This window comes from Notolabrus celidotus, chromosome 4 (assembly GCF_009762535.1).
Source record: "Notolabrus celidotus isolate fNotCel1 chromosome 4, fNotCel1.pri, whole genome shotgun sequence".
Taxonomy (NCBI): Eukaryota; Metazoa; Chordata; class Actinopteri; order Labriformes; family Labridae; genus Notolabrus; species Notolabrus celidotus.
Window position 1 is genome coordinate 11109521 of NC_048275.1, and position 20520 is coordinate 11130040.

General features: G+C 41.6%; 1 protein-coding gene across 1 annotated transcript; it reads left to right on the forward strand.

The window, feature by feature from the left end:
- The first annotated feature begins 488 nt into the window (after nucleotides 1-488).
- On the forward strand, nucleotides 489-20433 carry LOC117811435 (metal transporter CNNM1). Its single transcript, XM_034681701.1, has 10 exons — nucleotides 489-2146; nucleotides 8545-8688; nucleotides 10903-11043; nucleotides 11214-11383; nucleotides 11605-11704; nucleotides 12572-12717; nucleotides 13150-13387; nucleotides 14889-14993; nucleotides 16246-16347; nucleotides 18212-20433. Exons 1-10 carry the CDS (start codon nucleotides 673-675, stop codon nucleotides 18301-18303), a joined length of 2712 nt encoding a protein of 903 aa, XP_034537592.1. The 5' UTR covers nucleotides 489-672; the 3' UTR covers nucleotides 18304-20433.
- Nucleotides 20434-20520: the final 87 nt, after the last annotated feature.

Consider the following 20520-nt stretch of genomic DNA (forward strand, 5'->3'; position numbering starts at 1 on the left):
TATTGTCTATCTCTCTAAATGCGAATTTGGTGGGAAAATAACTTTATTATTCGATGCAGATATAGAAACTCACAAATATCATCCCGTGCTTTTCTCTAGCTCGAAGTCTGGGATATGCTCCATGTGTTGTATACTTTCCAGAGTGGCTGCACTGAAATAGCTGATAACACTGCCATCTAGTGGACACAGCCAGAAAGCAACACCTAAATCATCTCAGGTTGAATTAAACCACAACTACAATACTGCCTTTATAGCTTAAAATGGGACGTAATACGACGTTAAATTACGTCTGTTTTTTCATAGTGAACTTGGATTATTTTCTGCTCTGATATTTGTAGAAAATGCGTTTTATTTATTTTTTATAGTAAGGCTATTCTACAGTCTTGTACAGTGTTGTTTGTATGTCTGTGTATCACACAAATCATTCATGATTGGGCATTTCCTGCTTTCTATTTTTAGAAAGTGGCAGAAAGCAAATAAGACAGGCTGACGTCACGGGTTGTCGTGTATATTTAAGGACTCTAGTGCCCCCCTCCCTTTCTCTCTCTCTCTCTCTCTCTCTCTCTCTCTCTCTCTCTCTCTGTCAGTAACATACCCATCCTCTTCTTCATGGATATGGCCACCCAGCTGCTCTATCCATCCCATCCGCAGACCACGTGACCCACATCTCCCATGTCCTTCACTAGTTCATTCAGCATGATGGCTGCGGATGCTGCGGATGCTCTCTGCTGCATCCTGCATCCGCACCGGCTCTCTCTCCTCCTCCTCCTCACCGTCACCCTCTCCTCTCTGCCGGTTCCGACAGCAGCGCTGCTCGGTGTCCGGCCGGAGGACACTCAGAGCGGGGAGCTGTCGGTGCAGGATGGGATACTGAGGGCGACCGAGGGGACCCGCTTCATGCTGAGGGTTTACTACACTGCATCCCCTGCCGCGGAGCATCCCAACAGCCTAAACGTCAGCGGCAGACCTGACGCTGCTCCTGCCGCTCCGTGGATCGCGTTTATAGAAGAACCAGGGGATGACAGCGAGGATTCAGAGAGGCAACTTCGCTCCAGAGGGAATCCATGTGAGGAGGAGGACGCCAGGAGCTCTGACATCGAGCTGCTGGGCTCCTTCAGATCCACCTCAAGTCAGAACTCAGTTTTGGTGGAGCTGCTGGCGAAGGACCTGCGCAGAGGAGAGGTGATCAAACACTACTCTATGTGCGCGTTCGATGGAGTGAAATGGGAGCATTTCAGCACCAAAGACTTCTGGTTAGCGGTGGTGGAGAGACCTCCAGAGGCAGATGTTTGGCTCCAGGCTGGGGTCTCGGTACTGCTGTTGGCGCTGTCAGCGCTCTGCAGCGGGCTGAACATCAGCATGCTGGCTCTGGACCCCGTGGAGCTGAGGGTTCTGCAGAACAGTGGCACGGATAAGGAGCAAAAATACGCACGGAAAATCGAGTCTGTGCGTAAACATGGAAACTACATCCTGTGCACTGTGGTGCTGGGCAACGTGCTCACAAACACATGCTTTGTAGTGTGGATGTGCCAGATTTTAGGGATGACTGCTCTCTCAACTGCCTTTTGCACTTTGGGGATATTCTTTATTGGAGAGATTTTACCTCACTCCGTTGCGTCCAGGCACAGCCTCGCCATCGCCTCCAAGACCCTCTGCGCCACCCGCCTGCTCATGCTGGTCTTCTTTCCCATCGCATACCCAGTCTCCAAAATCCTGGACATCATGCTGCACCAGGAGATCAGCAGCTTCTACACCAGGGAGAAGTTGGTGGCCATGCTGCGCGTCACAGACCCGTACCATGACCTGGTTAAAGAGGAGCTCAACATCATCCAGGGAGCGCTCGAGCTGAGGACCAAGACCGTGGAGGACGTGCTGACCCCACTGTCAGACTGCTACATGCTCTCCTCGGACGCCGTGCTGGACTTCTGCACCATGTCTGACGTGATGCAAAGTGGATTCACACGGATCCCAGTGTACGAGAACGACAGGTCCAACATCGTGGACATCCTTTTTGTTAAAGACTTGGCCTTCGTGGATCCTGACGACTGCACACCTCTGAAAACAATCACCCAGTTTTACAAACATCCCATGCACTGCGTGTTCAACGACACCAAGCTGGATGTGATGCTGGAGGAGTTTAAGAGAGGTAACTCCACTTTCAGTCATGTCAGACTTGAGTAAGAAGTGAGTGCTGAGTGTGTGAGGCTCCATTTGAGTGTTTTAGATCAGTCTTCAGGCTCCCTCCTACCACCTCAGAGATAAATGTGCTTTGAAGTGACTGTTCACTTAATGAACTAAGTTTTCAGAGGAGGATCCAATGTATACAGCGGCCCAATGGCTCACAGTGGGCCTGCTTGAGAAACCCTTTGATCCTCAGAGCAGTGGGATCCATATGTGAAACGTGATACAGTGTGACACAGTGAGAGTGGTTCAGCCAGAGGTTAAGGCTACTGAGGACCAGGATGCATGCGGTTATCTGGAAAATTTATGTTTGAAAAGTCTTTTCATGACAGAAACACCTTGAACTTTATCTGCCCTCAGCTAGTCATCCCCCCCTCCCTTTATATCTTCCTAAGTGCATCAGTTATCTTCTTTTCTCTGAGATGCTACGTTGAGCTGTGTAAAAAAAAAGAGCAAGAATGGAAGCATTTTCCTTCCCTGGAAAAGCAGAGGAGGTCAATATCTTATCTCTGTGACTCACACCTTTTGTCTGATTAGGATTTTTGCTGATGCGTGCATTAGCAGTGTTCCTGAGATTGGAAAGTTTGATATCAAAGTCATTTTAAAGCTGCAGGATCATCACTGTACAGCTCAACATGTCATTGTAAACGCAGAGCCAATAACTGATGAACTTGATTTGATATAGAAGGGAGACACTAGCCACTTTGGTTGGGGTGGGTAAAGTTTGGAGAAAGGACTTTAGCAATATAAACACTTTAGATAATAATAATAATCCTGCAACTTTAAATGTCTGTCACATGAAACTTTGAAACCCCAGGAATTTATCACACATATATAAGTTACCATCAAAAAATCGATTTAGTACATTTTCCATCAATGATTTCAAAATGTTGTCTTTTAAAACTGCAAACAACAAAATATCTGTCTTCTGCTCCTTAGTCTTCTTCCTCTCATTACCATTACTATTGTTGTGATTATTGTCATTATCAGAGATTTCATCAGTGTATTTGTGTGCTGTAATACTGCTAATGCACTGACCAACAAAGGCAAGGATGCATGAGTCACATTAAGGTGATGTTAACTGTCCCTGCTGTTCTTTCAGAGCAGGAAAACACCTCTACTTTTGCTTCAAGTGCCTTTTCAATACCATTTATCATTACATTTGATAAAAAAAGCTATTAACTAGTTGATTAGGTTGGATATAGATGGTAGAAACAAGTAACTTTGGTGTGATCAGGTCATGGTAAAACGTCTTTTGCAACACAAACTTTTAAAATGATAATTATGTGGCTTTTAAATGGCTGTCACATCAAATATATAAAATCTCTGCAGTATATTGTGTGCAAAGACCACCCTAACATAAGGACTACATTAGAAGGAGTCTGATTATGTAATGTTTTCATTAATATTATTAACATATATAATGTGGCGAAAGCTGCTTTTGTCTTTTAAAGGGCACATATGCATAAAAGGGTAATTATTGTACTCTCATCTTAATTTTTGTATATATTAGAGATGATAACTGTGTCTGAGTCTTAATGCTCTAACTGTACTGTTCAACAAAAAGCTTATCAGGCAAAATAATGTGTCAATAATTACAATATTTACTAAATATAAACACATTTCAGATGTGAAGGTCACGAACCGATAGCCTTTGTTTAACAGAGAAAGTAGAAACAAGCATTAGTAGTGTGTGTAAATAATCTTCATGGTGTTATTGTCATGAGGAAAGGACTTTTGTGACATCAACACTCATGATCCTGCAGCTTTAAAATAGCTGTCACAACAAAGTTTTATATCCCAGGGATCTATTACACATAGAGCCTTGTACCAAAGAGGAAATGTGGTTATTTCATATTTATAATGAGAATATTTTTATCACATGAAGTATTTTTGTAACAAATCCCAGCTTTGTGAGTCAGCTTGAGGTGACATTCACTGCCCTGCTGTCGATCCAGTGAGGGGTGATGTCACTACTCTTGCTAATGTATCTTTTTCATACAATTTAGCATCACGTTTTATAGCTAAATCTGATTACTGATACACTTGGTTTATAGGAAGGTATACTGTTGGCAGTTGCAGCAGATGCAGTGAATATAACTTCAATTTGAACCCTGCTATCTTTTCTTCTGATTACCATCTTTGCTGATAAGTGCAGTCACAGTATTACAGCACAAACACACTGATAGCATCTTTGCACCGCCAACCTGATGTGTCACCTCTCTGCAGGAACCCCATTCAAACTTGATGATCCCATTGAATATGATTTTGAATCCATGCAAGAAGCTCAAACTGTTCCCTGAATGTGTCACAGGCTCTAATAGAGACATATGAGAGGCTACCTCTTATGTAAGGTTTTCATTGGCATTGGCTTATGTTGTCAGGATTTAGATGTAAATCTGTCTCATTGACAAAGAGAGCTCAATAGATGGAGGCAGCCAATCAGAATGTGGAAGGAGACCCAGCGGTGACTTTGGCAGGCTCATAAATCACATTGCTACTTACGGTTAGACGGGTGGACCGCTTCATTTTGCTCCAGATTATGGGGGATGGCTTTGGTTTGACCCTGACGTATGTGTTTCTATATTGTGCTTTATTTATAGAAGAGGCTAGGTGAACTCAGGCTTCACCTTTAGGTTGTTTGTGCCCACCCTAAGTGTCAGCCCTAACCGTGACTTTGAAGCAGCTTCCACTCTGCAGGTCGTCGCCATGCAATCCTGCAGAGCGGCCATTAAAAATTCAACTCCAACCTTTCCCCCTTCTCCTCAGCCTCCTTCCTCCTTGCCTCTGATGGATTAAAGGCTCCTACTGTTCAGGAAGCCCGGCTGGGAGCCGGGAGGATGTCTTACTGAGGAGGGTGAAGAGCTGGGTTGAAGGCTGGGGGGGGCGTTGGTATAAATGTCACCATGCAAACACGTTGTATAGCAGAAAACAGATATTTTTTTTACTTTCCATGCAAGCTATACTCTTTATCTCATGTGTTTGTGGGGCATGAGAGAATACGGTAAAGAGCAAGTGTGTGCTGCAAGGAAAATGGGCAAAAAGTGATATTTGAAACGGGCCAGGGGGGTCTGGCACCATGTTGTTCCTAGAGCATTTGTCTTCATATAAGGGACAGGAGAAAGTAGGGTTCTGCAGGTATGTATCAGGAAGCCCTCTGCTATAAGGAAGTGACTTATTGTCTGACTTTGGGAACGTCTCAGTATCCAGGGTGTTATAAAGGTTAATGAGTAATTAAGTTGAATGAACGACACAAAACCTGCAGGGAATCCTTTTTAGAGAGATGAGGTGTTTCATGGATCGTGCAATTAGTCTTCAGGTTAAGTTTTAAAGGAAAAGTATCAAAAACACACTGTAAAAATATTCACACACAAGTAAAAGTTATGTACTGTTAAAGGTGCACAAGTATTAACACAAACGAGGAGCAAAATGTGCCAAAAAAATGGAAAAGAGGGTCCCTGTCAGTGCCTCTTTATTAACTTAAAGGAATATACAGTACACTTTTAATCAAACTTGCAAAACCTATGTGTAATTTGTAATCTTAATATGACACAAAATACTAGTGCCCAACAGAAAGGTGTCAGTGAGGATGTCTCCAACCGCACCCTCATGCCCGTGCTTTTGCCCTATAAAGCCTGCCAACTGGCCATTAGTCGTCACTGCAACCCAAACATCACTGCCACTGTCAACACACCCAGGCTCTCCAGGTATTGACAATACTGATACGACCTAAACTTACCACTTGGCCCCTAATGGCCCACACACCTTTATTATAGATACAGATGGGCAGCGAGAGCCAACATGTGCACAGGGTTATCAAGTGGGCACCTACCTTTACCGGTGTTTAGTCATGATAGGCCCACAGCACTTCAGAGAAGCTAGCAGTTAGCTACCCTACATGTCAGCTCCCACCGCCCTTCATACCTACATGTGGAGGGAGGAACAGAGGGGAGGAAAACAGAGAGTAGAGTCTGGAAATAAATATTTGAAAACTAATAGAAAAGCCAGAGCCAGGGCAAGAAGCCTGTTTGGACTAGAGCTCATCACTGCTTGGTTAGGTTGTGCGCTCTACCTCCTTCTACTCCCTTAATCTCAGTATTAATATAAGCTATACTTTATAATTGTGGTTGGTCATGGTGGAGCTAATTTGAACTGCTTCATACTTCATATTTTATAACCTGATTGCTTTGTATGTGAAGCCTTTATCTGGACAGTTTCTAACAACATTAGGATTCAAATAAATGCTGCAGCGGAGTTAAAAGTCGAATATTTCTGCCTGACATGTGGGCGAGTGGAGGTGTATAGTAGTATCAAATAAAAATGCAAGTGCCCAAATATTTCACATCCATCTTTGTTTATCTAACTAGCTTTTTTCCCAAATACCAGCCTCTCATACTGCATGAAATGTAGTATTAGTGATCACACCAGTCAATGCTCCATACTTTACCTTAATTAGCCCCTCACAAAGTTAGCTTGTTCAAGGAAAGTTGTCATGTGACAACAACAAACAACAACAGTGTACTGCTAGTGCAGTGTGTTGTGTTAGACAAAGCTAACAAAGTGTCAGTTGAGTGTTTTTGCACTTATTTCTGTATCCTGCTGGTATCAGAAAGGTACCTTGAGTCAGTTGATACTTGAGCCTGGGTATCAGATTTGGTATCGGGTATGAAAAAGTGTTGTTGGTACACTGAAGACAGGGAGAAAAATAGCTCCAGAGATATAAACATTGCATTATTTATCCCTCTGTGATACAGTTTAGATGGAATGCTACGATCCGAACGTCATCAGTACACAAGCCCATGATGCTCAGTCTGAAACAGCACACTGAGTTCAATCATAGACCGGGGGAGCTGAGGGAACAGGCGGAGCAGAAACATTTGCAAAGGGGACATCCGTGGTAGACCCAGTTTCACCCTGGGCATTTGTGTGTGTGTGTGTGTGTGTGTGTGTGTGTGTGTGTGTGTGTGTGTGTGTGTGTGTGTGTGTGTGTGTGTGTGTGTGTGTGTGTGTGTGTGTGTGTGTCTGCCTGTGTATGAGTCTGGCAAGTGTGTTTGTGTGTGTGCCATTCTGCAAGAGTATGATGTAACATATGAATGATGTAATGCAGTGCCAGGCACATTAGCAGCTGAGGGCATATCTACGTCTGACTCACCTGAGCTATTTGGACAAGCTGACCTGAGCTCCGAGCGCAACCTCAGCCTCATGTTTAAAGATGGCCGCCTGTCAATCAGTCAGTCAACAAGGGAAGGTTTTCTTTTTTTCTTTTTCTTGTTTCAGTGGATTAAAGCATTTGATCCATTTTATCCCCTGGCAGTGATCCCCTAAATCGGCCCATCTCATATGAGCCACAGATTTTGTTGGAAGCACAGTTGGAGACTGTCTCTGGTTGAACGCCGTGTTCCAGTGACATCATGAACCCGGTTAGATAACTTATTTGGTCACTAAATGGACTTAAGCTGTGACGTAAAAAGGAGTGGCTGCGGCTGCTATGATGATGAGGCAAAATATCCCAAACAAAGAGTATATTTCTTTAAATGTCTGGTTTTACCCTGGGTTAAATTTGCATATGGAGTCGTGTTTCTGTTCCTGTGATCGTGGTCATTTTCCTCTTCCTGTTCTTCCATGTGATGTTCATCTTTGGAGGCAACTTTCTGTCACATTAGTTTTATTGAATCACAGCAGAGATGCTGTTGGCGATCTGTGTCATTGTATCTGGCAGGCATGTCGTGTTCACCCAAACATGAACTGAGTGGGACTGCTGGGTCTGCTCATGCATGTGTAAAAAGTGTGTGTGTGTGTTTATGTGTGTGTGTTTGTTCACAGAGGTTGGCAGCAGCATGGGCAGTTTCGTCAGCAGATGTAGGCATCCCCAGACTGATTGTGTAATCTCTGTGTTTACGTAAGGGCCAAGTCTTCCAAACTGTCAAAGTGTCTCTAGACTAATCCCAAAATGCCTACTTTCCACTCACCCTGCACACGCACACACACACACACACACACACACACACACACACACACACACACACACACACACACACACACACACACACACACACACACACACACACACACACTAAAACACACACACGCACTCAAAAGTAGTCCTGACATTGCAATTATTTCATATTCAGGCTCTTAGACAAATCTCTCCTGTGTTTGCAGTCTCTCAGCTCCAGTTGGTGTTTTAATGCTGGTTTTCATCGTCAGTGCACAGAGCCAGTTGGAAGCTGTTGCCTCGTGTTATTTTTATCCACTGACGTTAACTCTCCACCCATTGCATCAGCATTGTTTTTAGATTGTTCGCATAAACTTGCATTAAAAAAAAAGTATTATTCAACTCACCTTCATTTTTGCTTCCTGCAGGTAAGTCCCACCTGGCCGTGGTGCAGAGGGTGAACAGCGAAGGGGAGGGAGACCCGTTCTACGAGGTGATGGGCATCGTCACCCTGGAGGACGTCATCGAGGAGATCATCAAGTCTGAGATTGTGGACGAGACAGACTTGTACAGTACGTGTGATGCATAGACAAACTTGGGTTGTTGCATTAGCTGTGAAAACACTTTATCATATTTCCAGCCCCCACACTGAATACATCTTCTCTCATTTTGTCACAGCAGCTGGCAGTTTTTTGCAGCTCTTGTCTGCAGCATCACTAAAAAATGCTCCTCTCAAAAACCTAAAAAAGCACATAGTTTTTACAAGCAGCAGTTTTCCATTAGCAGTACATTTGGGATTATTCTTCCACCACCATCTCCCCTTCCTATTTTTCATTAAACTATTGATCCCACTCTCTCTCCCTTGTTGTCCCCAGCTCCTTGCTGATGCATAATTAAATAATGTGCATAAATGGCCCAGCCTCACAGATAAGCACTATAATCCGCTCATCTTTAATTGGCTGGAAAGTCTCTCCACAGAGAGGAACTCAAATGCCACTTCCTATCTTATCTTTCTGCTATTTGCACGCCCCAATGAGGGTAAATAACTTTTTATTATATGCTTCCAAAAAAAACTCTCCCTCCCAGAAGACACGAGCATCTCATTTTAAAGCCTGCTGCAGTTTTAATTACATGCAGAGCGTGATGAGCAGTCCCTGTCAGGGGTGCACTTGTGTGGGTGTTCATAAACATTATTTTTTCTGTCTCTGTGTGCATAATTATGCGTGTGTGTATATATATAGCACGGGGGAGCTAATCTCTCCAGACGTAGCTCTTCAGGCAGTTGTAGTGCCAGCTGTTTCTGATGCTGCTGATGCAATGCGTTTAATGGAATCTGATATGATAAATAATTTGCATCTGCAGAGCATAAGTCAATTTATCAGTCGGAGGTGCGTTTACAAGCTCTCTCCAGCTGTAGATAAGTTTATTAAGAGAAATCATGTCAGAGAATCCTGCTTTAGTGTTTATCGGCTGCAGGATGTTAAGCTGCATCACCTAATGAGGTCAGAGCAGCACAAAATGGTTAACTCCTAGTAGTGCCAACATGAATAATTTACTCATGTGGCATAGCTAGCTGTTGTAGGGCAAACCAAAATGTGCAAATGAAGCCCTATCAGATTATGTAAGATATGGAACTTATTAAACTACAATACAGAGGATTATTTAGATACATTAAATGTGTTAATCCCAAACTTCATATAACTAGAAAACGATGAAGTGAAACAAACTGTACTAGAAGTGGGACATGAAGCACATTTAGCTGCATGATATTTGACTGAGGGACACATAATGAATACAACATTGAAAAGCCTATTGCACTGGATTTCTCACACTTCCATATGGATTTTTGGACACGTTTTCCCCCTCTGTTATGAAAAAAAAATGTTTTTTTTTTTTTTTCAATTTAAAGCTCCTGTGAAGAGTCTTTAATTGCTTATGACCACACCTGCCAACATGTGGGTTTCAAAATACAGGAGAAAGAGGAGGTGGTGGTGGAGGTCTGGATTGGGGGCGGGGCAAGGTTGCCTTAGTCAAATAAGTCAATACAATTCCTGCTTATAGAGTAGAGCCGTACACACCCACTGAATCATGTTGTGGGTTGTCAGGGCAATGTGTATCTTAATCATAGACGATCTGGCAACTTTGGTATGTGAGGATAAAGATACAAGCTGTATGTATTCATTTAGGCTATTTGGATTTTTTATGATAATGTTGTTGGGCTGTAAAAATCTCGGGAGGTTATCAGAAAATCCATAATGGTAGGGGGGCGGGAGATGGCCTTGAAATACGGGAGAAATCAAGGAGAAATGGGTGTTGGCAGGTATGGTTACGGTGACACTGACTGATATTAACATTGATGGCTCTTTATGGTCAACAAAAGACGACCAGGCCATCAACAAACAGATGTATAATATCTGTATTATAATTTTGAATAACTGTAACGTCTGAGATGGGGTAGATGTCAGATAAGACAATTTACAGCGCAGTGGAAAATGTTCATATTCCTGAAGAGCGATCTATATGATTGTTACAAAAATCAGGAAGGCATTTTTTGTCAGGAAGATATAAGTAGTACCACTTTGTCCACAGGGGGTGCCAAATTCAATACAAACAAAGTCCCTAACAGGAGCTTTAATGTTGTTGTTCTTGATATATCGATACATTTGTGTGATGATGTTTTGGTTCAGCCGTTTTTAAACCTTACTCACAATAATGCCTTCAACTGAATTGAGTTGTAGACTGTGTGATAGGGGTTATTGATGTGTAGTTTCTGCGTGTTTTCATAGCTGATAATCGGAACAAAAGACGAGTGTCCCACCATGAGAGGAAACAACAGGACTTCTCCATTTTCAAACTGGCAGAAAACGAGCTGAAGGTGAAGATCTCACCCCAGTTGTTGCTGGCAACACATCGCTTCTTGGCTACAGGTAACACTGGATTTCTGTTTACGCATTGTGTGCATTAACTAGTTGTAGACAGTGGACTTCAGGGTAAAATCAGGATAGAGACATGTGATAAGGAATGTTGTCTTTTTTCTTGGACTTACATTGTTTCTGTCTTGTGTTTTCTGTGTGTCTGCTTGAATCTGTCTTTGTAGAGGTGGAGCCTTTCAGACCATGCCACCTGTCGGAGAAGATCTTACTGCGCCTCATCAAACATCCCAGCGTTGTGCAAGAACTCAAATTCAACCCCAAAAACAAACATGCCCCTCAACACTACCTCTTCCAGAGAAACAAACCTGTTGACTACTTTGTCTTGATTCTGCAGGTAAACCCAAAACTCTGCAAGTGTTTTGAAAGCCCAATACTAATGCCAACATACAGGCTGATGAGTTATGAAACCAAACACTTCTGTGCTCTTTAGTGTCATAATTACAGTGTTTCTGCATATTAACTGTGTTATTGGCTCTATTAGATGAGCAATTAATTCAGTGTTTTTCACATCTTGAGCTAATTTAATGTATGAAAATGTCGGTGTTGTTTTTGCAGGGACGGGTGGAGGTAGAGATAGGAAAAGAAGCTCTCCGCTTCGAGAACGCAGCTTTTTCATATTATGGCATGCCAGCTCTCATCCCACCTCTGCCTATCGGTAAGTTAGTGCACACATAAAGACATGTCCATGTTTTTTTTTTTTTGAGGGGGCTTAACACTGTGGGCGAAGGTGATAACTGTTGACAACAGAAAGAGTTCAGAAATGATCGTCATAAAGTGAGTGCAATGCCGATTGTTGTTTGAATCCCACCCAGTGTCTGTATGTCGCCAGCCTGCAGCAGCCGTGGGAAGAAAGTAATTAAAAGAAGTGATTTCAGAGAATTTCCCCAGTGGAAGAACATGACCTGCACAGGATTATATGAAATCCAGCTAAGACTGCAGCACAAGCAGAAAGCCTGTCGCTCACACACACACACACTCTCCCTCTCAGTGTTTCTTATGGAGGTTGAGTTGCTTTGCATGTGTGATGTTCAGGTTGAGCTTAAAGCATTTTGCAGGACCTCATTAAGCATCAGAAAATCCTTTCTTAGGATATTACAGAGTCCAGCATTACTTCTCAAACGAGCCGCATCTTACTGCCTTTTTTGCACAGAGTATCTTTTCACAGTCATTGCTCCTCAATTGGATCTGACAAGAAAAGCCACTCTCTCCACTCACCCATGCAAAATAAAAGGAGAAGGGAATGGAGCTGCATAACAAAATGCACACGTGGAAATCTGTTGGTACTACCGAAATGCAACTGTTTCCCTGCTCTCTTATAAGTTACAGATAGGTAAAAACATAAACAATCAGAGACAATATAGCATTGTTAAAAGTCTGGCTCTATGGAAGGATAGAAGGATCTGCCAAAAATGTCCCTGCTTTCATCTGGCTGATAGGGATCCTGCTTACTTTCTGCTGACAGCTTGTGATGACGTTTTCTGACGAACGCAACCAAAAGTGTGTTTTCTTTTCTTCTATCCAGGTCACAGGTTCAGTTCCCGAGGCAGTGGTCTGAACCAATCAGATTCCTTACTATGTGGAGGCAGCGTGGGTCAGCTCACTGCAGGAGGAGGGGCCTACTTACCCGACTACTCAATCCGCCAGCTCACAGACCTGCAGATTATCAAGGTTTGCTGCAGAAATTCCTGCAAACACAAAAGAGAAACATGTTCGTAAAAGAAAATCTGCCACAGTTATGATGAACTCAACTAATTGTATAACTTCCTGCATATTGTAAAAAAAAAAAAATCTGTGCTCAAGCAAGCCAGTAATTGCACTTTTAAACCCCTCCATTTAATCTCTGAAATTCCCCGAAAATGCAGACTCTTCCTCTGCTGCAGCGTGTGCCTTTGATATGTCCTAATCCCTGATTCTGACTGAACACAGACATCCTGCTCTCGCTCTCCCTCCATGCAGTCTCTCTCCTTTAATCACTGGGGATAATTGAGCTCAATTTCAACCATGAATATTTCCCATTCTAAAATAAAGTTCCCCTCCTCTACTGTATGCACACTCAGCTCTAATGCTGGTGATAATATCTGTCTCTTTGTGTCCCCACAGATCACCAGAAACCACTACCAGAATGCCCTCACTGCCACCAGGATGGACAGCTCCCCCCAGACCCCAGACCCCATGGATCCCAAAGGAAGGCCTCAGATCCCAGAGGCCCGATCGCACAGCATTGCCCTCCCCCTCACACACACACACACTAGACTGGGGCTGGCACGCCTTGCACATTTGCATCCCCACGGTGGCCTTCGAAACATGTCCCAGCTCAATGAGAGAAACAGAATCGTCCGTAAGTGGTGCAGACACATGGGAATGATGTTTTGAGTCAATGTGTTGATTTTATGGTGATGGGTTGAATGCTAAAGTATAGAAGGAAGGATGTCAGTGTAATTTACTTTCAATATGCCAACTTTTCGGCCTAGTTTAAATGCAGACATCTTCAATCAATTAATCGGTTTGAAGAAGAAAGTGTTTAGTGATTTAATATATGTATTTATTTATTATTTAAAAGAACCATGCATGTTAATTAACACTTCTGTAAATATGCCAGAGTTAGCCAAAAGGCTAGTTTACATCTGTAGTCCCTTGCCAGATGTTAAAAAGGCTCCCTAAAAAGATCAAGATTAAACAAAGATAAAATAGGGTAAAATAAGATCAAAATAAGAAGGTAGAGGAGAAACCAAAACACAAACAAACAAAAAAAGAGAAGAAAAGAAAAGTACAAATAGCACCATACAATTAAAAATGACTAAAAGCTATATAAGGACATGATACGACCGTCTTTGAGAAAGTGTCCATGGACATAAAATACATGGAGCAAGACAATCAGGAAGCAGCAATAAGGAAATGTTAAAGAAGACAGATGCAGACACAACAGGAAAACAGTTGATCTCCGTCTTCTTGTAATTGTTAGCTTCTTTCCCCTTAAACTCTGTGCAACTTTTGAGGGTTTTTTGAAACTTGTCAGCATTTCCTCTGCTCACGTTTGTTGCATTATTCTGCTTTTGCATGCACTGCTGGTCCTTATGGATAAAGAGCACCAACAAATCCCTGAAATGGAAATGATGACGAGCTCGCTGCGTGAGGTTAAATTTGAATTTCACTAGTAGAGATGTCTTTTGAAGAGGAAAAAAAAGGAGGTTCAAAGGATCTAACACAATGACGAGAGTGCTTTGTGGGCTTGGGGCCAAAAACCTGTTTGAGAGAAGCAATGCACGATAAAGGGGAATAATTTATACTCAGCTGGTTTTGTACAATCTGGAACAAAACATATGATCAGATGATGATAAATTAAGTGAAACTTCCCAAACGGTGGTACCAGGTTTAACAACCTCTCGCTGTAGTTACTGTTCTTATGAATACAGATTTTATTCCATGGGTCCAAAACCAACGATGACTCACTCAGAGTACTGGTGCAAACACAGCATCAACCAATCTGCACTGGTTTCAAGGCTTAAGGGATTTCCCACGGACCATCTGTCTTACACCGTGTGAAACACGCCACAGAGTGTGTGTGTTCGTGTCATTGAGAAAAATCCACTGACAGATGGTTCTGTTGGTCGTCAATAAAAAAGAAGATTTAACCAATTAAGTCCCCTCCTCCAGCTGAAGCTTATCTATATTTTTTTATTTCATTGTAATCTGTCACCACTGTTACATTTGACTTCTTACTCAGCCCTAATAAATAACAAGTTCTCTATCTCCCTCTGCAGGCAGAGCTTTAAATCAAATGATGTTTTGTGGCTGTTTGAACTGTCTTTGCGTTGATTGGTCTCGCTCTCTCTCCACAGGCAGTAAATCTGACGGGCAGAGAAGTCCCAACGATACCGTGTTCCTCCGCATGGATGAGATTCCCTACATACACGAGGATCGACCAGAAACTTTCGGAGAGAATGGTGAGTGCTGCCATGCATATCCTAGTTCCCTCCCTCTTTTTTCCCTTTGATTTGTTTGTTAGTATTGATATTTCAGTCACAAATACCCAAGATATTGCTCTGAGATATTTTCAGAAATGGGTGGACAGTTTTTATGGATTGATTGAAGTCTCTAAATTGAAAAGTATTTTAGAAAGTCACGGTTAAAGGGGGAAAATTCTGACATTATTTCCCTGAGGGATTTTTTCTGAAAGCTTCCTACTATAATTTTTTTGTAATATTTGTTATATAAAAATACTTTTCAACAAAAAGTGATAATAATAATTAAATAAACATTTAAGATCTGGCGGCTTCTTGGGATATTTTTTTAAAAAGGTGATGAAACTATCTTTTTTTAAGAGGACATACATCTTTTCTTACAAATGAATGAGTTTAAAATCAGTGAGCACTCCTTTTTAAATTCAATACAGTCAGGAGCACACTCTTCTTCAGATTTACATGGTGTGGAATAACCAGTTTATTGATGTGGGTAATGTCAACCCCCTTAGCTAGATGAAAACATGAGACAGATATTTTTGTACCTCACAATCTGACTCACTTACTGAGTCAGTTTGTGACGTATCACATCTTTCTCATACTGTTACACTTCATGTTACTGTGTCATATTGATATATTTTGATTACAGAAGAAGGTCAAAGCTTTTTACCTGTCTTTGAAATACATAATTTCTGTTTTGATCCCATTCAGCTCAGTCTAATCAGCTTTTCTAATAATTATTGTCTTTAAAGCTCCCTGTGAGGAGTTTTTAGCTGCTCATGAAACAGACTGAAATTATTACTGAAGTCTCTAAATTAGCTTCAAAAGCAGACAAGCATTACAAACATGACAGATAATTAAATAAATGTTGTTATTAATGCCTGAAATGTTGTAAAAAAAACTCGTACTTACACATGTACAGGAAAAAATCAGCAAAAGACAAATTATGTACTGCTTTCTCCACAAGGGGGCACCAAAATCATCACAAACCCAAAGCTTAAAAGTCACTGACTCAGGTCAAAACTAAGAGAATAAAGGAAAAAATACAGAGAGATAGTTACTTTTCCAGATGTGACATATGGCCACCTGAGTTTTAACTCTACAAAAGTGAAATCTTTTTAAAACAATAATTTGCATTGTTCTTTTTTAGGCTGTTAATCTATCACAATAAACCTGGGGGCTTCATCTACTTCACCTTTTATTTTCTGCTTTGCCCCTTCTCTCTCCTCTCTCTCAGATGTGCCTACGGAGTCTCTGCCATCCACGTCTCCCTTCATCAGCTCCCGCTCTCTGTCCAGCTCTGAGGAGAACATTGGAAAGAGGCTGCTGCGTAAATTGAGTGAGTGGGCCATTTGTCTCTCACACACACACACACACACACACACACACACACACACACACACACACACACACACACACACACACACACACACACACACACACACACACACACACACACACACACACACACACACACACACACACACACACACACACCAGTAAAAACTACATGCCTACTCACACTGACAAATATACCCAAACTTTTCTGGTAGACGTTCGTAGGATTAGTGCAGGTTGTATCTTAGCAACAGGTGATGTGTCATGTCCCTCACTGTAATCTCCACCTTCTTGCAGAGCAGACTCTCCGGATGAAACAGTTTACATTGGCTCTGAAACATTGTGACTCATTTACTGTTATTTAGTTGATTGAGGTAAAAGCTATGTTGTTAAATAGCACTGACGTTATTCAGGTAATAGCAGGATTGGAGGAGTTTGAAAATAATTTATTCATAGCACTGACATTAAGAGGCAGCAGTGAACTCAGTGATGTCAACATTAACTTTTTAAAGCCTCGATTTTAGTTTTGCCTGTCCGCATCTTGTTTCCTTAAAAGTAGCAGTGTCCATAATAGATGAGAGGGTGTATTCGTATTGTAACATGTCTAACCAGAAGGTCTCTGTTACAGTGATTTGTCAATCACAGGTAGCTGTGCCCTGAAACACACCCCGCTTTAGTTCTGTTAGATGTTACTCCAAATGGGACCATTAATTACAAACTAAACACTATGCTGTATTAGAGAAGACTCAAAAATAGTGATGAGACCACAGACTCATTCAGAAAATGCTTAATCAGTAGAGGCGGATCCAGACCTGATTGGGCCACCTGACTAATGCAGGGGTGGCTTTTTTTCTCTTTAATTTATTACTATTATTATTTTCTTTGAAAGGATATGTTGCTTTCAGACTCCCTGACATGTTCTGGTAATTTGTTTTAGAACTGGTTGCCTCTAACAGACAACACCATGTGACTTTTCCAGTCTATGTTTGTGCCTTCATTAATTCCAGTCTCCCCTAGTTTGTGTTCTGGTATTTATCCTATTATTGTGAGTTTTTTTTATGGATAAATCCGGTTACAACTTTGTAAACAAGACAACTATCAGCAAAACTTTGGCAACTGTCAATCTTTAATGCCCTTTCCATCTCCTCTTATCATATTTACTTCATCTATGGACATAAAGGAATATAAAATATGTTTCCTGTGTGTCACTTTTGAACTTTAAAAAGCAAAACAACAAAGCGTCTACACATAAATCCCATAGGCACATTTAAAGGGAGGTACTAACATCAATGAGGGTTCACTTACTCTTAATATGACATTGCTTTTTACTGCCACATTGGTATCTTGATGTTATTTATTGTATTATTGGTATTTGTTGTGTCATTGGTATGCCACAGTGACATGGTTTTTTTTATCTCGACAGTGGGCATGTTGGTATGATGAATGAATGTATTGATTGTGAGCATAGTCCACGACAACATGACAAGTAGCTGAATTGAACATTAATCTCACCTCTGACAAGGCACATAGACTACCACGGTTTTTTGGGGGTGCACCTCTGAATGGCAAATCAGATTTCATGTGGGCATATGCCACCCCTGACCACCCCTGTATCTGCCCCTGTTACTGAAGTAATACAAGAAAGAGGAACTACAGCCATTGTCCCAGCTGGTGTTTTACAATAAGACCCCTTATAGCAATCAGTCATGTCTCCCCCTGCTGGCCTTTAAGAGGAATGCAGGTTTGAGGTTCTTTAAAATTGGCTTCACATCTTATCCAGAGACTATAACATCCATCTATGGTTCACGTATGTAAAGAAAACAGACAAGATGTGATCAAATGTTGTGTTTTTCTTCTGTTTTTAGGCAACAAGAGGAGGAAAAAGTCTCTCGATGAGGAACGATGTTTGGAGGAGCGTTCGGAGGAAAGTTCAGAACAGTTACCAGCTGCAAGCTAGCACAGTGAGACTGAGGAGGAGGGATGAAGCACACGCCTTCTTCCTCTTTACCATTCACCACTTTTCCTAAAAAAATCAGCCACCCCCCTTCATTAACCCTCTCCACCTTACTCTCACAGAAGACTGAGCCATCATACCTGCTGTAGCCACCAGTGACACCCTGTCCAAACTCTGCCTGACTTTATACACCCTGAAAGTGACGCTTCAAGAGAGACAGATCTGAAAAACTTGATTGGACAAATCTAGACGACTAAGTTTTGGATTTCTCCAGCCTTACACTGGACTGTGTGGACCTCAAACGTTCTGTATTAGCATGTGTTAGCATTTTATGGTTGCTCTATTAATCATGCTAACATTTAAGCATGTCATTTTAGCCATTGTGTGTTAAAGCAGCATAGCTTGTGCTTCATCTGGACTCCTAATATGGAACCCAACAAGGTCTGAGCCATTTTTCACCTTTAACTTAAATCCAGCTAAAAAAAAAACATTATTATTATATTATTATTATTATTGGATGAGGCAGTTCTCACATACAGAAAAAAGATTTTTGCACAGGGAACTGTCTTAATGTTTCTATAAAGGGTGCCACCTTCTGCCAACACAACCAGACGTACTAGCCTTCGACTAACAGAGAAAAGCTACCAGACAACAGCACAATTTTTACGCCAGATTTTAAGAACACAACAATGAAAAAGCCATAAATTAAATCTCAGCTTGAATCACTTGTTACTGTAAACACTGACCTCGAGAGGCCTGCACAATTTTACAAAAGCCTGTGCTAGACTGAATGCTACAATTTCTTACCTGCATTTTATACAGAGGCATCAGAATTACCACAAGTAATTTGAATAAGCAATATAATTCATCCTACATGTTAATGGTGTGAATTCATCACCTCACACATGCATAGGGAGTGAATCCCACCTGTCTTTCTGTTCTCTTCCTTGTATTGTAGTTGTATTGACACAGTCTTCATCAGCATACCAACATCATACAATCAGCAAACATTTGAGCCTTTTCTATGTACAGTTCATCTCTCACAAGCTCCATCACTTAAGCTGCATACACCAATTTAAAATAAGCTAGGGGGATTCGGGGTGGGTTTGGGATTTTTGGGTCGAGGGGTAAAAGTGGATATTTAAAGTAATCTCCAGGGATGGTAGTTGCTACTTGCATGTTTGTTTATGCTGCTATTGCTGTAGAATTGTCCCCTGTTGAAGCCCTGATTCTCCATATGCATGCTTACATAAAAGGGATGCATGACTAGGATGAAAACAGTCTGCAGAGGTACAATGTGTAGCAACTATAGATATTAAAATGAAGAGACAGTAGCCTCAAGTTTTATCATCTAAAGCTAAGAAGAAGGCAAGAAGTATATAAATTACAAAGAAACACAAAAGAGCAAAGCTGCTATTAATTTAGAGCAGTTTTCATTTTTAATTCTAAGTATTAAGGCACAAGGGGATTTCAGATGGGGTCAAAGGTCACTGTATGTAAAGAAAAGGGAGGATCCTGCCACAGACGCTGCTCACTGAAGGAGGATTTAAAGCCATTTTCTAGGAATGTTATACTAACGCAATAAAGAAGTAATCGTGTGTTTAATTTAAGATGGGAGTGCAGCTCAGGGTGGACTGAGCTGATCTGCACTGGGACATGTTGGCAGGGAAAGAGAAGAGATATGAAGAAGGAAAAGCAATATGACGCACGCTGACGTCAAGCCACCACCTCCCTTCAAACACACGCACACACACACACACACAGGTGGTGTTTGGGGACACTGAGTGATATATTCATTCTGCCTGCTAAGGCTATGGGAGTACAAAGGATACTGCACTGCTAAGCTATTCACATTGACCCCTCTATGTACACAGAACATGCAGCGGGAAGTCTTTTGATCTGACAACCAACAGCGAGCACAAGGATACGTTTCAGTTCTGGGAGGTTTTTGCAGTCGGTTAACACTGGATTATATTTGTAGAGATTATTATACCAAGTGTTTGGTAAAAAGAGGCAAAGTTGCATTTTGTAGTTTAATATACAGATGATAACTAGTTACCCAAAGATGTCAAGAGACAGATGACATGTTCTATAAAAGGGATGATGAAATTATGAATAAATGGAATCAACATTTCTTGTCTCCTTTGTTTCTTTATAATCGTCCACTCTATGTATCATGTTCTCTACTTTATCTTCTCTAATGACAGTTTAATGCAAATG